Source organism: Contarinia nasturtii, unplaced genomic scaffold (assembly GCF_009176525.2).
Source record: "Contarinia nasturtii isolate CC-2019 unplaced genomic scaffold, AAFC_CNas_1.1 Cnas_scaffold_1699, whole genome shotgun sequence".
In the NCBI taxonomy this organism is placed as follows: Eukaryota; Metazoa; Arthropoda; class Insecta; order Diptera; family Cecidomyiidae; genus Contarinia; species Contarinia nasturtii.
In genome coordinates this window covers 3,292,413-3,308,482 of record NW_022199032.1, presented here as the reverse complement: position 1 = coordinate 3,308,482, position 16,070 = coordinate 3,292,413, and the positions used below count along the sequence as shown (strand labels likewise).

Below are 16,070 nucleotides of genomic sequence, written 5' to 3'. Positions count from 1 at the left end.
TTTCCGAATTGATTTAGTTTTAATATATTAAAATTACATATTATGGAACATGATTTCCGAGATAATTGAAAATGAATTTGATTGATTGTTTTATTCTAGAGCAGCTGTATAGATAGGAAATTCAAATGAACTTTTTTTTGGATGTCAAAAACTTACAAATCAGTTACACACTAATACATTAAAAAATTACTATCTGTAGTTTTGAGTTGAAAAGAGTTTGGAATGTCATCTAAATCGAAAGAATTTTCTCCGCGAAAAACCCTAGGAAATCGGAAAAAATTCACTCGGAACCAGAAAACCTAGGAAATTGAAAGAATTCCTCTCAATTTTCTACTTTGATGAGATAAAAAAAAAGGTCTTCACTTTTAGAATCAAAAACCCTAGCAAATTCGAATAATTTTCGCGGAAAATTTTTTCTCATCCAAATCACAGGGGGGGGGGGGGGGCCTCGCACATTACTGATATATACATAATGACAGTTTTATGAGTTTTTTTTTACCACAGTCACCAGTCACCGGTTATTACAATGAACGATTTATTCGTCTATCGATTGGCGGACCAATGAAATGTGGATTCAATAGAATCATAATTATAATATTCTGGTTCCAGAATGGTTTAAAAAAAAAAGGTGTGCCATGCCGCAAATTGCAGTTCAAGTACAATGCATTGTTGGTTTTGCTATAGAACTTCCATAATAGAAGAGTTTTCCGGAACGATTTTTTTCTTATAATTAAAAATGTTAAACTTTGGAATCCAGCGTCATTTTTGACTTTGAATAAACATAGCCCTATTGAATGATATAGTCGAGGGTTTATTCTCAAAATTACCAATAATCTGAATAATTTTGCATATGGCTAACAAACTAGCACTCAGTGTAAACAATGTCCCAGAAACTAAATGAACATTCATAGAAGTACTGTGAATAAAACTAATTTCATGAAAGTTGAAGTCCTGCTGTGCAACTGCGTTTAAGAATATCTGAGCTAACTTTCTATAATTTTATTTGAAATAATAACAAAAAAAGGTTTTAACAATAACACGACTTGATTTGTTTATGTTTTCGTTCGAAACTGTTTTTATGGAAAAATGAGAACAATGCATTGTAAAAGTTTTCGGAATATGCGGACTTACAAAATTATTATTGAAAATTCATTATGATGAAAAATTAATTATTTTTTTAAAACAAAAGATTTAAATCTATAGTAACGTATGTTTATCATTTCGGGAATGTATCATTCACGTGGAAGGGATTAAAACTGTTTGGTTGCTTCGGTTTGTTCAGAGTGTACCAAAATTGTGCTCAAACTGTCACACAACTAAAAAAAATTGCATAAATAGATTTACTTCCATGATCCGATGTATTGTGACCTGTATTATATTACTATCAATCAGAGACCGGGTGGCGTATAATTTTTTACTAGCATAAAAAACGCAGGCAGTATAAATATACAAAGTATAAACGCAGACGCAACATATCCATCGCTGTTCGCTATGTATGAAGCTTGCGAATAGATGTTCGTGTGTGCATGTGGCCGTGTATTGAGAGACGCACGCACATACATTGTTTTTATTGAGCGCAGCACAAAGCGAACAGCGACGGATATGTTGCGTCTGCGTTCATACAAAGTATAAATACCTTGTATTATTCTATATGCGACCCGGTTCCTGCCATCAATATGATTCATTACCAGTGTGATGAAACTCAATTAACCTCAATTAAATGAACTCAATTTTCGATAAATGTTTTGTTTTTACACTTTTGCTGAGTGGCATCATCGAGCAGAAAAATAACAAGCTCAAATTCATTTGTTTTTAATTTTGAACTTTTCAATGAATTAAATTAACAATTTCGTCTCATACAAATGCTTGAAAAGAAATCTTAAGTTTAAAAAACCTGTTTCAATCATATACAATCACCGATTTTCTCTCTCATATACCAATCATGAAATCCTTTCGCCCCTTTATTCAACATCCAACGTTCAGACAACGCACACTTGACACAATAAATTATTCACTTGGATTTTTATTTTGTTTTAAACCGTCTGATTTCCACTGACTTGATGAATGTTACATGTATTCTCATGAAAATAATATTAAATTCCTCACTTGTTGAGTTTTGGCAGCTTGTTAGAATGTATGCCTTATTTCATTCAAGTGGTTCTTTTTCTCTCGACTCGAGTGCAGAGAAGAGAGAAGAAAACGTTGTCAGACGGCACTTATTCATGAAGAACGACAAATAAAAGGCATATATTTTCACAATACTAGGGTTGGACAAAAAAGGTACGAAATGAACTGAAGAATGCCAATTATTTGCTACTTCAACATTTTAAATTGTTCCTGTTGAAACTTGCTATAATTCGAACACTTTCGTCAAAAGATTGATAGTTGTCAACAAATGTGTTCGTTTGATATTCGATAAGTCATTCCGTTCGTTCAACTCTTTTGTTATGTTTCTTGGTGTGCCTTTATCACCGCAACGTGACGATGCGATTCCATTTCCGACTCGGACGTATATGTGTTTATATATATTTAGTTTCATTCTTCGGTACACAATATAAAATTGTGTAATAATTGGCTAAGATTAGGCCAACATTCGTTGTTTCAAATTTAAGTATCTAAATAACAGTATCATCATCATTTCAATTATGAAAAATATCATTTCTTTTCAGTTGTTTTGTAAATGTCACCTTGTTCCAATATCATATTCAGTAAGGTCTAAAAAATCGATGAAGTATGTTATTCAGCATTTACCCGGCTGAGGTTTGATCGCTTCAAGCACATTTCGTTGTGTGCATGTGAATTTGTGTTGTTTCGTTCTTTATGCATCTTATTCTGAAAATGTTTGCCATTTTTTCAGGCAAAATTCAAATTACTGGCAGCAACCGGACTATCAAAGCATTCCACAAACATACTTTCAGTCTTGAGTTTATTGTCTCTCACATACAGCACTTGTTGCAGTGTTTTCGTTGAATGATTGTTGATTTCACTCAGCCTAATTGAATTATTATAGCGTTGGCGAACTGCAATTGAATAAGAACCAATACATAATTATAAAAATAATGAAATGAAATAAATTTCAGTCGCTATTTATAGCGTACAGCAACAAGCATAACATCATTCGATGGTTGGTATATGCTTTTATATAGTTTTCGGTTGGCATTGATACATTGATACATTGGAAGATATAAAATTCGACCGAATGAGATGAATAACCTTCAATTGATTCTGCCGGTTTATTTACTCCTTTACATTGAATTTTAACCAGAAATTCGATATGAATACATACGCCCCGTATTACTTTCGTACAGATAGATTGCCATTAAAATTGTTGGTTATATTGAAGATTTTTAATTGTTCATTGGAGTAGGGCTATAATTTTCGTCATACATCATATTTTCACAAAAATGATTGAAATGATTTTAATGATTGTTTCTTAATGTATGTTAATATTTTGGCAGGTTGGAATAATCGACGATGTTGGCATTTTAATTTGATACTTTCCGAATGAAAATTTTCTCGGAAAATTTACTGAATTTCAAGTACACTCGTAAAATAAGCTATGATGAAATTTCACGGACTCATACATTGGCGCAGGGAGCTAAATAAAATTATCTTCCCACGAGACTACTATCATTCACAAAAAATTGAAGAGATTTTTTGCTCTTAACGAAGACACTTGTACATTAGAATTATGTGGTGAAAGTGAAGTCGTTTTATTTGCTTTTAGATTTTCAGTATAGAATATACCTCCGAAATAAACCGTGTCCATATGAGATGATACTGACGTCACTATAAAATAATTGCGAACAGAATTAGAAAATTAGATAGAAATTTCATCGAATATTATTCAATTATATTCACGATTGAATCGATACTAATGATTGATCAAAGCAAAGTTTGTTCGAATCAAATAATTGCAGTGTTTTTCCCAAGCATATCGACCGCAACAAACTTTTCTAATGATTTATTAGGTATTCATTAAAACAAATCCAATCATCCGGCCGGAAAAGGATCACCAACCAAAACTCTATATCAATTCTTATAAAATTTAACCAAAACAAATACATTTCAAACAAGATTTTCAGCACACAATTTAAACGCAAATAGAATCTACGGTATGTCACTACGTATATGTGTATCAAGTGCCGCACGTACACAGTCACAATGTGTCTATATTTTTCGTGTATCGACATACCGTTGATTATATGTGAGACACACAGCTCTGGCTCTGTGCAGTTGCGTTAAATATCCAGATATTCTAAAATATCTCGGATGGATATCATCCAAAATACATAGACTGATTTAATTCATGTCTTTTGTTCAGTTTTGAATCTACTGTATGATTGTTTTTTTTTTAATATTTTGTTTTTCGGCCCATTGAAGAAAAATTATATTATAAAATATTTTTGGATATTATTCATTCAAACGCAAAGGGAGTTTTGAGCAGAGAAAAGAATTTTAATTTTCGGTACACATGATACTTTTGGTAAATGGGCGGAAAGAGTTTCTGAGAAAGTTTATTTTCAGTAGCAAAAGAAAAATGGTCAAAAAATGGTTGCTCTCAATAATGTAGCGAATTTTGTGTAGGCGTAACGTATAATCATAAAGTCAAGCGTGAAGGATAATTTTAGGCCTGTGAATTCAATACAAATACGCTGTTATGAACATGATACAATCAGATACAATCTCTTAATTATTCGAAAGAAAGTATATATGAATGCTCTAGAATAATAGCATTGGTCCATATTCATTGCCGATCAAAGCGGAACATTGGTCTCTTATTTGATTTGATCGATGACGAAATTGATATGCTACTTTTCATTTTGGGGCATTAATATTCGAAATTGAATTGAAATAAAGCCTCTGGCGATTTTGATAACATCAATTCATGTGATATCATCAATTATATAATAATAAATTGCAATTTTCGACTATGCAACGAAAATGGGAAATTTGAACTAACGTATATGCACGGAATCTATCCGCAAAATCAACTAGAACAAACTGTTTTATTTCTATGATGCATTATTTGTATATACTTTGATTATTACTTCGAAGATATCAATCCAATTAACACCAGATTTTCAGCATTTCGACATAGAGCGAGTTATGATTGTTCTAAATATTTTAAATGCTTTAATACTGAGGAAGCGATTGCGGCAAATATTCAATTACTGTGGAAAATTACCGAAAACAAATATATGCTCTGTGATAGAGTTTATATGGTTTTATATCGTACAAAGAGTTTTAGTGGAAAATGTATTTCAATGTTCAAACAAATAATTAGAAATTAATTTTTTTAAAGCCGTTTTCATCAATCGCAATCGATCGTTTGCAAAGACTTTTAATTGAAAAATATTGACTGAAATATAATTGAAATAAATGTTGTAATATGTGCATAGCTTATAAACACTAATGAATCATGGTCCAAATAAAGGGTGCGATCATTTAAATTCTAACTAAATCATGTTGTGAAAGTAAGATGTATGCTTGTTTGACTTTTCACAAATATTGTAAAATTATGCGAAAATGTGTGGGACTGTTTATGGTTATAACTTACATGATTTGGAACGCCGCTCAATTGACATCGAGTTGGGCATATAAGCTGTTTCACTTTTAAGCAATTCATTTTGTTGCCACAAATGGAAGCAGCAAAAGCACATAATTTTTTGAAAATAATGCCGAAACCGTCGGTTCATCCTAAATCAAATAATCATGTTTATAATAATAATAATGTTGAAATAATAGATGTGCTTATCATAAATTCCATCATACCAGTAGTAGATGATTGGATTCACCATGCTATTTGACATTGCAAGCCAATAAAATGCCAAAAACAGATGCGGAACATAATTAGATGATGTAATGTGGGGCCGATGATACGAATATACGTAGAACAAGTGGTATGGCAGCCAACATATGGAGAATATGGTGACAATAGCAATAAACATTCGCACGACCTTCAAAATGAAACGAAACGAAATGAAATGGAAAACAAATTGATAAAAATGGTGAAATCAGCTAATCAGTGTTCTATAGTTGACTTTTCCATGTGCACAAAACTGATGAATGTTCTGATATATCAGCGACAAAAATATAAACCAGAAGAAAATCGGAAATGGAATGGCAAGAGTGGTAATGGAAACAAAGTGAAATGTCATCAGAGCAGTGATCGGAAAATAAATTGTTTTTTTTTTTTTTCGGCAAATGTATGATTTTTTATGAAACATACTACTGGGCATGCAATACAAACCTTCTTTTTCGATTTTATTGATTCGATTTGCCGTTGAGTATGCTCTCCAATGGACTGGCTACCCCATAAAACACGTCCCATGATTGTATAGCACACAACCATTATCAATATAGGTATTCCATATGTCAGCACTAGAAACACACAGTTATAACTGTATGCCAATTATTTTTCGCCCGCAATTTTAATTGGAGAAAGAAAAAAACAAAAAAAAAACACACAGCAAATGATATTTGCATATTGTTATGATTAAATATTTATTCGACACTATTCGAACGTCAAACAAATAATAAATAAAATATGAGGTCAGGTTCACTTGATGTGCAGACAACATTTTGAACACAATAAAGTGATTGATATTGTTTTGATTTTTAACGACAGCCTCTTCAAGACAGTTTGACACTTTTCATTTTTGTTCATTCAATTTTGGGCGTATAGTCGTTAATTTTACTTTTTGCTCTTGATTCTTTTGATTATTTCAGTGAGACCGAGCCTGAGCATGTTAACTCAGTAAATTCCGATCTTGTAGAAGCAATTTAGAATTAATTAAATTGAACAATAAATGTTCGTCAAAATTGTAGACGAGATCGAATATTAATTGAGTTCTATTACTAAATCAATTTTATGAAGGTCAAAATGAAGCAAAGTAGAAAATATCTCTTCATCGTCTTCATTTCGGCGGAATTTATCTAAATATATAACACATTCAATTGGCAACAAAGGTTAATATCTGGGAATGCATTCAAACCAATGTCTTATGTATTTAGTCTAGAATTTATTCCATTATATTTGGATAGTATGCGTTTTTATAGAATTTTCATTTTTTTTTTTGGTTTCTCATTGTGAAATATCATTTTAAATGAATACTGATTGATACGTTGCCATGAACTAAGCGGTATACATTCAGATTTGAAAAGACACTTTTTGCTCTTCATAGACCAAAATGCTTTTTTTGCATGTTTGGAGTTTTTATCGATTTTCCGTCAGAAAATCTGAGACCACGCTCTTTTTTTTCATACAATTTCATACAAATTGACGATTTTTTGGAGCAATATTTAATATATTTCGGAAATAGCTAGACCCATAATTTTTTGTACACTTATTATTTTATTTACGGAGAGTAAACTAGTGAAGTTTTACCAAAAAATATCTACGCGTTTAAAAAATATCCGAGGTTTGCACTTTCAAGTGTGAAAAATGACACATTTTGTATGAAAAATAATTCTTTTTATATTTTCCTTAATCCTTTTTGTATGAAAAATTACTAGCTCTTTCTGAAATATATTAAATATTGCTCCAAAAAATCTTCAATTTGTATGAAATTGTATGACATTTTTTTGCTTGGTCTCAAACTTTCTGACGGCACTGTATATCCATTTTGATAAACAATTTTTCTATTTTTGTTCCACAATCATTCAAATTCTAAGTAATCCTGCCATAAAACAGGTTTTTTTTAATAAACACACATTTCTTTTCAATGAGTACCAATTCGGTTGGAAATTGAAGTATAGTTACTCGATTTAAAAAAGTACCGAAAAAATTCTTGAATGATCGAAACCAGACATTATATTGAAATATTTTCAGCCAGATGAATCAGCTCAGCCACATATCGTCATGGGCTGAATTTGAGTGAAAACAATAGAAGTGATGGTTATAATTACACTTACATTTCTACAATCACTATAACAATCACTTGTATTGTTTTCACTTCATTTCAGTTCCTGACGATATCCGGCTGAAAATATTTCAATATAATGTCTTCTTTCAGTGATGGCAACGTTCAGTTTGTTGATAACTCCAATGAAAAATATTTCCATTGATTCAAGATGTCGGTTAATTTTAAATAGAATATTTAATTCAATTTCGGTCCGTCAAATACCGAAAATTGGCGGTTAAAAAAATAAATGTTTGATAAACGAATCGATGAGATATTATTTAAATTCATAATAATTTGTGGTGACAATAGTAGTTCATAACATGATTTATATTCAAATTTATTCATACAAGCAAAACTGAAAGGCTAAATGTGTGGAATCACATTATGAATTGTAAAAATTGGCTGTTTACTATATCCACACATTTTTTTATGCAAATCAATGTTGTCTAAATAATTGATCAGATTGGTACATAAACCTGATAAAAGCAAGCACTCTGATGTTTATCCTTTTTTTAATGCATTGAAATGATGTTTACCTAGATGTTTACATGCGATAATACGATGAAACAGAAACACAGTGTGCTAAATTTCACATCATGTAAAAATGTACACGTAACTTCTGATCATCAATATTGAATGAAATTGGATGTCTTTAGGCGCATGAAAGTTGTATACAACCTTTCCTGAACTACATATATAGAGATTGTTCAGCAAATAAAAAAAAACTTTTCATCTGGAGATAAAGTAACGTAAAAGGGAGTTAATAAAAAGTCAAGCACATACACACGCACACACACCCGTGTACGAACATTTACAAATAAACACAAGGCAAATAAGAGAAAAAACAAAAGCGTAAAGAGGCAAGGAAATTAAATTACATGTAATCGGTGAGTGAAGTCGGATACTTTCCATCAGGCCATAAAAGATAGCAGACGACTCTTTGCTTGCCACTTTGATATCTATTAATTTTGTGAGAAAAAAAGTTATATTAAAAATGTGTTCGTTTATTTCAAGTTCGATCGTTTGAATATTGTCACTTTGTTCAGTTTACTCTTTCCCAGTAATACGAATTCAAAAAAACTTGCGTCTCCACTTAAATTACACAAAAATATCACATTTCAAAAGTTTGAATTTCACAACAGTATTTAAGGAGCAAACTTCGTGATGTTATCATAGTGTTTAAAGTCCCGTGTCGATTTCTGATATTTTTATTTCTTTTACATCTAATTGTGTAATAAAATTGACTTTTTGTTCAGAGTTGTACATTTTTTTCGCTAAACTCATTTAAATAGCATACACTCGATTTGTTTCACAGAAATATGAATCGTTGCGGCGAAACAGTAGCTCTTATTTTTCTCCAAATAATACTGCAACATGAAGTTTTTTTCACACGGTTTATTTGTTGTAATACAACAAATAAACTATTCATAAAAAACTTTATGTTGCAATATTATTTGGAGAAAAATAAGAGCTACTCTTTCGCCGCAACGATTCATATGATGTGTGGCATGTTTTGTAGCCACTGACAACATTTTGTCAATTTCAGTTCACAGCTAACAAAATTGACAAACATTTCACCATACCATTGCTGCAAAGACACTTAGTTATTAGCACCATCTAGTTCGTGTGCGAAAAATATGAACATTTGACACACGTACTAATGAGCTGTTTCACTATGCAATACAGTGAGAGCGCCAGTGATACGTGCTTTGCAGCAACTTTGCAGTGCATTTCACAAATCGAGTGTATCAAGGGGGTAGACACGAATTATAAAACTTTGAATCATCCAAATGCATCATTTATAGCATGATATATGAATAGCAGCCGCTATATCCATAGCTCAAACCTAATGTCTGGGTTTTACTAACATGAGCGTTCAACAAATTCTAAATATTATCGTTGATTTTATTTTATAGATAAAAATGATGAGTTAATACATTTTAAAAAAACGTCAAGAAATTGTATTTTTTAAGAAAAATAATTTTAATTGTTTATTAAATATTTCTTGTATGACACGCAAATGACATTTTAAATGTCATCTAAACAATCTGAATGTTTTGAATCTCAGTGAATCAGATGAATCATGTCTACCCCTAGAAGTGTATGCTATTAAATGTGCTTAGCAAGAAAAGTGTTTGTCGACCGCGGACTGGCCCTTATGTTAGTAAGAAGTGGACAAACAATTTTCTTTTGTTTAGAATAACTCGATCGGAGCGCTCAAAAAGTTTACAAACTTCTCTTCGAATACTTTTCTTCACTTCGATTATTCAAGATTACTAGATTGTATGACTTCTCTCCCTCTTACATAATACCTGTCCTTTTGTCAAATTTTCTTTTACGTCACATGCAAAGTTGTAAATCTTGTTGAGTTTATTGAATTGTAAGATTTTACGAGTTATGAATGCTCAGCTTCAAAATTAATAAACATTCAGTTTCGATAAAACGAGAAAAAAGAACATGTGATTTACTTGGAATACATGAAATACATTTGTGCATAAGCATTTGGTGAAAGAACAATATTTTACTGTTTTAAAACAACAATTAAATCCATTAAATTATTCTTGACACAGGAAATTAGACTCATTTGGATTTCGTATAATTACAATTTAATTATGAGCAAACCATTGTGCTTCTTTTTGTGCATGCACTCGTTCACATTGTAAAATGCACTTTTATCTCTACTTCTCCTTCTCTCGATCACTATATTCCTCTTCGTAGTACAAAGCAGTACAAAGCAGTACAAAGCAAATTCAATTCAAACAAATTAAATACACTCACACTTTAGACTCGGTAGTTGAGTAGAATAAACATGGCAATGACAACATACTGCTTAGAATCCATATGATAATAACGAACATTCGCGCTTTCTTTCTCGAATTTCTCCGGTGAAGAGGTCTCACAATCGCCACATACCTTTGTTTCGATGAACATGAAGATGAAGGAAGAACATCAGTTTGTAAAGGATGAAAAAAAAGAAAAGAAAACGGAATAAGAACGTTATAACAAATGTCGACGAAGTTCAACAAAAGAAATACAATTAAAGTCATTTTAATCAGTAAATGAGATTGTGTCAGAGAAAACTTTTGTAATATATATTTTTTTAAATAACCCACATATAGTATACCGTTTACTTTACGCTCACAATTCAGAAACGCCACCAAATAACACACAAGTTAAATAAATAAATAAATAAAATGTCTTACATCCGTAAGATGAACTTTTCCGCACTGTGATCCACGACATGAAAGAAAACTAAATCTGACATTAGTTTTAGATAAAATAATTTTCGAAGCACTTTTCTTACAAAAACTACTAAAGATGGGAATTTTTGTATCGGAGCCATGCCTATATGATATCGTAATCATGTGAAAATTTGCAGAGGTTATTTTTTTCACAAAAAGTTAACATTCTGAAAGTTTGAAGAAATTTCAATGCATATTAAGGGTACTTCCCATACAAAATTTCGTTTTAGAGCGAAAAATCCAAAATATTGTTCGGGAGGTGCCCCTAATATTCGTTGAAATGTCTTCAAACTCTCGGAATAGTATTTATGTGTGATAAAAATAACCTGTGCAAAGTTTCAGCTCATTACGATATCATACAGGCATGGCTTCCATACAAAAATCCAAATTTTTTGAATTTTTTGTATGAAAAGTGTTTCGAAAGTTGATTGTATCGCAAAACTAACATCATATTCGGTTTTCTCGTACCCAAAAACCCCCCAATACACATTTTTGAGTGTTTAAGAATACATTAAATATCACTTTTGGAAGAAAAATTGAATTTTTCCCATGGATGGACATGGGCATCACACCAGACATGACACTTTACCCTGTCAACCAAAGTCGCTCAAAATCTAATGGTTTCTATTCCTCGGCACCCCCAATCATCCTGTGAAGTCAGATTTTGAATTACTTTTCTTGTTTGAAAGTTATCGTGTTAACAAATTTTTGCGTACAGGGTACAGCGTACAGCGTACAGCGTACAGCGTACAGCGTACAGGGTACCACGCACATACATTCGGACATCGAAAAAACGCTAGATTCGTGTTCCCTGGCTCCTAAAACACCCAGAAAACATGTTTTTTGAGGATGTCAATTTTTCGACCGATTCCAATACTTTACCTTACACACTAGGTGTGTGCGGAAAAGTAAAAAAGCTTTTTATTAATTGATCCAGAGAAATTTTACGTTGTCGGATTATCAAGTCTCATTTGACTTTTAATTTCATTCCATTTGGCATCAAACTTCAAACATAGTTTTGTATAAGTTTTTCATCGTTTTATATATATTAGATTATCATATATGGAGGGTTTTTATGCATGTTAAAAGATATGTAAACTTCAACTGTTGTTCCAGCCTAATATTTTATAAATTCAAATCGCGCTCCATGGTGCGAAGAAGAAAAATGAAAATGTAAATTATGTGAGCGGTATTATTTTTTTTCTAAATAATAAACTTCATGGGGACATCCACCAATCTAGTTTTGCAAGTTTTTCTAGTGCGTGAAGTTGGTTCTTTTGTTAGTTATACGTACAAATTGAACGCATATTAGTGTGAAGCCGGCTTCGTTATATACTAGTTATTACTTGTATTTTTCTAGTTTGATAGATAATCCCATGATAAACTTTTTATTCAACATATTATATGATCAAGCGTTCATTTTCTGCTGTTATTGTCACTTCGTTTTCTTAATTGCTTCAAATCGCAATAATTAAAGAAAACGTCAACATATAATTGAAAACAAAAATATAGCTTACAATTTTATAGCGTAATCGATATTGATGTAAGCTTATATAAAAATTAATGAAGAGTTACTAACTCTGAGTTAGCAAAGTTTCTAATAAGATTTTAATTTAAACTTTTTTTTTTATTTATGCTTTTTGTAGTTTCATTAATTAATATATTTAAAGAAATTACAATAAAAAGATTTTCCATGGATTTTAAACGGACGGATGTGTTATATAGAAAAAAATTCGCGGACGAAATTGTAATTTTTTTTTTTAATTTCGCGGACTTTTTTTCGGACCGACGGATACAATTGCCGACTTTAGTTTGAAAATAAAAATCACCTGCAAATAAATACTAAATTGCTAGAAATTTCTCAAATTCTCATAAATTTGCGAGAATATTTCTCTCATGGCACAAATATTCAAATCGCAATGGAGATGGAAAATAGATGAGTGAGATGAGTGCATTTTAATTTTAAATTACCTGTCAAAAGAAATTGCAACCAGAGTAAAAACTGATGATGCAACTGTTGCATTTCCCATAAAATTGTTCAACGAACAATAGAAACGTCCAAATGGCCAATCCGAATTCAGCATATAGATAAAATTGAACATGCAATTTAACGAGGACATAAGCAGATCGGCGATGCTTAGGTTCAATAGAAAGTAATTTGTGATGGTTCTCATTTCACGATGTGCTGCAAAAACATGAAAAATACATACGTATTTTAAATTTTCATTTAACAAGTTCGAATTTTTTTTGCTGTTTTTTTTTCTACAATTCGCCTGAAAAATCTACATTTATCAAGGTAATTTTATTCCCATATGAATATGAGACGCAATAGCTTCAAATACTATTTGTATGATGTTCACTTCGGTTCTTTATGTAATATTCCATTTTTTCTCACTAAAACAACAACACAAACAGCACTATTTGAAACGCTTGTTTCGATTTTGTCGAAAATTTTCCATCCAAACTCACATTGAGTTGAACATTTATATGCATTCAATTTAACATCATCGCTAGATGTAAACACTTTAATAAGGAAATAAAGGAGTTGGTAATTTTCCGTTGAATAAGTTAATAAGTGATTATTAGATGAAAAGCGTCGGAAAAACAGTCGTTCAAATCAGCGGAACCAACGAAAATGTTTATGTGTGTATATATGTTTTTTTTTTCATTAACTGCAATATAAGAACGATGATGACGAGGCCAAGAAGAAGGTCGGCGGTAAACGAGACATTATTCGCAGAAAGAGTGTAGTGATTCGGTTGATTCATGAATAACAACGTTGGAGTTTCGTGGCATAGTGTTTATTTAAGAGTGTTCAATATGTGAATATGTTGACGCGGAAAGCTCGCAGCGTTACAGTTTTTATTGACTGCCACAATGAATTATGACTACCATAAAAAGTCATTCGAGTGTACCTTTCGAAAATAATAAATGTTCATTATACACAGCATCGTGCTTTCGTTCTAACTGACTCGTCCATTGTCGAGAGAAACATTTTAACAGATGTTTTATGTCAACATATAGGCTAGATTTTCAATAAAAAAAAACCCGAACTTAATACGACCCCGGCGATAAATACACCAATTCGGGAATATCAACGGAAAAAATGCTCAACATTTATTATAGCTATTTTTTCGGGAATTATCTCGCTCTATTTTTGGTTGATACTTCTGTCATTTGGAAGCACTTCGTATCAGTTATAGCAAACTTAATTGATGTTTGCCAAACATGAGTCCATTTGCCGTTGACTAATTAGAGAGAGAAAAAAATCGTTCAATCACAAAATGAATGTTAAAATTGATGTGAAAAGATGTCAATGCCCCTAAATGCATTAAAAATAAAAATAAACAAATACACAAAAAAAACGAAAAAGTACCTAGTTTGAGTGAGGTGATTTCGGTTTTTCTTTCACCTAGGTGCTGGTTGCTTGGTGTGCGGGAGTTACAAAAATAACAACGCATTTATACTTTCTTTTTGTCGAACAGAAATCAATAAATAATTGATTAATGGAATTTCAGATCATTTATCATCATTGTTAGCGTGTGAGAAGTCAAGGGTCATAAATATAAATATAAATTAATGTTGTTGTTTATTTTTATCTCGTGTATCTTCTTTTCGTTCACTAACAATTTGTTGGTGTGTGTGTTTTTATGTTTGTCTCTTGATCATTTATGAAGATTGAATTTATGATTCTATGAATATTTCAATGCTGCAAAAAATGGCGAGTCAATGATCTTTTACATTATAAATAAAATGGAGCGTCAGCTTTGATGATGAATTCATTTGCCAAAAACACACTGATGCAATTAAAAAAATTGTAATCTTCTTAAAATTGAACGTAATCTTCTTTCGAGACACGTAGAAAAACAAAAATCTGGGTTGTTTTTGGCATATCTAATAATGGACAATTCACTTGAGATTTTAAATTTGTAATATTTTGCAGTGAAGTAACGGTTTTTTTTTTTTCAAAACAAGAGCCACAATCTCTCATTCTCTCTCACTCTCTGTCTTTCTCTGTTGTTGAAGCTCATTTGACCAAAATACCTTCTGAAAGCTAATTTGAATTAACTCCCAGCAAGTCGACACCAATTCATTATTGAGGAATAATGTATAGGAAACGATATACGTACGTAGGCAAAATGCTTTTACCGGGCCGACGCTTAAATTTCATTGTAATGTGTCATTTGTTTGGGTAACATTAATGAAAAACATCAACAACATTTATCCTACACCTTTAATATTACACAGCCAATGCAGATATGATTCATGGTGGAACACAAAGAAGAAGAGGAAAAAAATAACTCTCCATTCAAAATGAATTATCGTCTCACATCAAAGGCAACACAACGTACTTCATTGGCTTTATCACCAGCGAATCTTTATAAATAGATGGCCAGTGTTCCTGCATTTAACGTGCTTGATTTAGAAATCCAAGTTAGTTAGTTATTTAATTGGTTCCCAGAGCACGAATGAAGTTCCTACAAATTGGACTCGAAGTTCAATATAAAGAAGTTTATGTGCACGTCATAAAATCCATCAATCACTTCATAGTGAACTAGTGTTTTGTTAAACAAAATCACAAAGCGTCCAGAAAATCATAAACCTTTTTCATCCAACATAATTTCAACGTTTTTTTTCACGTTGTGGATTTAAATTGAGTAAAAAGTAAGTGTATGTTTTTGGTATGCGGTTTCTTGCATTTTTTTACTATTCTGATAGATATTTTGTAGATTGTACAAAGTTCAAGGGAAATAAGAATACTGAAGTTTTCTCAAAAACACTTATCTTTTGCAAGTGACGCACACTCTCTTCTGGCCAAACTGTCCAACAAAGCTCGAAATATATACTTTTCTTTAACAACATTTCGTACGTGAGTAATAGTTGCGCCATAACGGGGGAATATCAGTTTTATTTCACCTCA

At 31.6% G+C, this 16,070-nt stretch overlaps 1 protein-coding gene across 1 annotated transcript in view; it reads right to left on the bottom strand.

Moving 5' to 3' along the window:
* Positions 1 to 444: 444 nt before the first annotated feature.
* The window catches only part of LOC116347115 (tachykinin-like peptides receptor 86C), a 34,181-nt gene continuing 18,555 nt past the window's right edge, over positions 445 to 16,070 (bottom strand). Inside the window, exons 5-11 of the mRNA XM_031777550.1 lie at positions 13,121 to 13,334; positions 10,686 to 10,820; positions 8,786 to 8,866; positions 6,254 to 6,404; positions 5,776 to 5,960; positions 5,561 to 5,700; positions 445 to 3,020 (exon numbers count right to left, since the gene is read on the bottom strand). Of these exons, the coding sequence (XP_031633410.1) occupies positions 2,854 to 3,020; positions 5,561 to 5,700; positions 5,776 to 5,960; positions 6,254 to 6,404; positions 8,786 to 8,866; positions 10,686 to 10,820; positions 13,121 to 13,334 (1,073 nt within the window). The 3' untranslated portion in view covers positions 445 to 2,853. The remainder of the gene's footprint in view (positions 3,021 to 5,560; positions 5,701 to 5,775; positions 5,961 to 6,253; positions 6,405 to 8,785; positions 8,867 to 10,685; positions 10,821 to 13,120; positions 13,335 to 16,070) is intronic.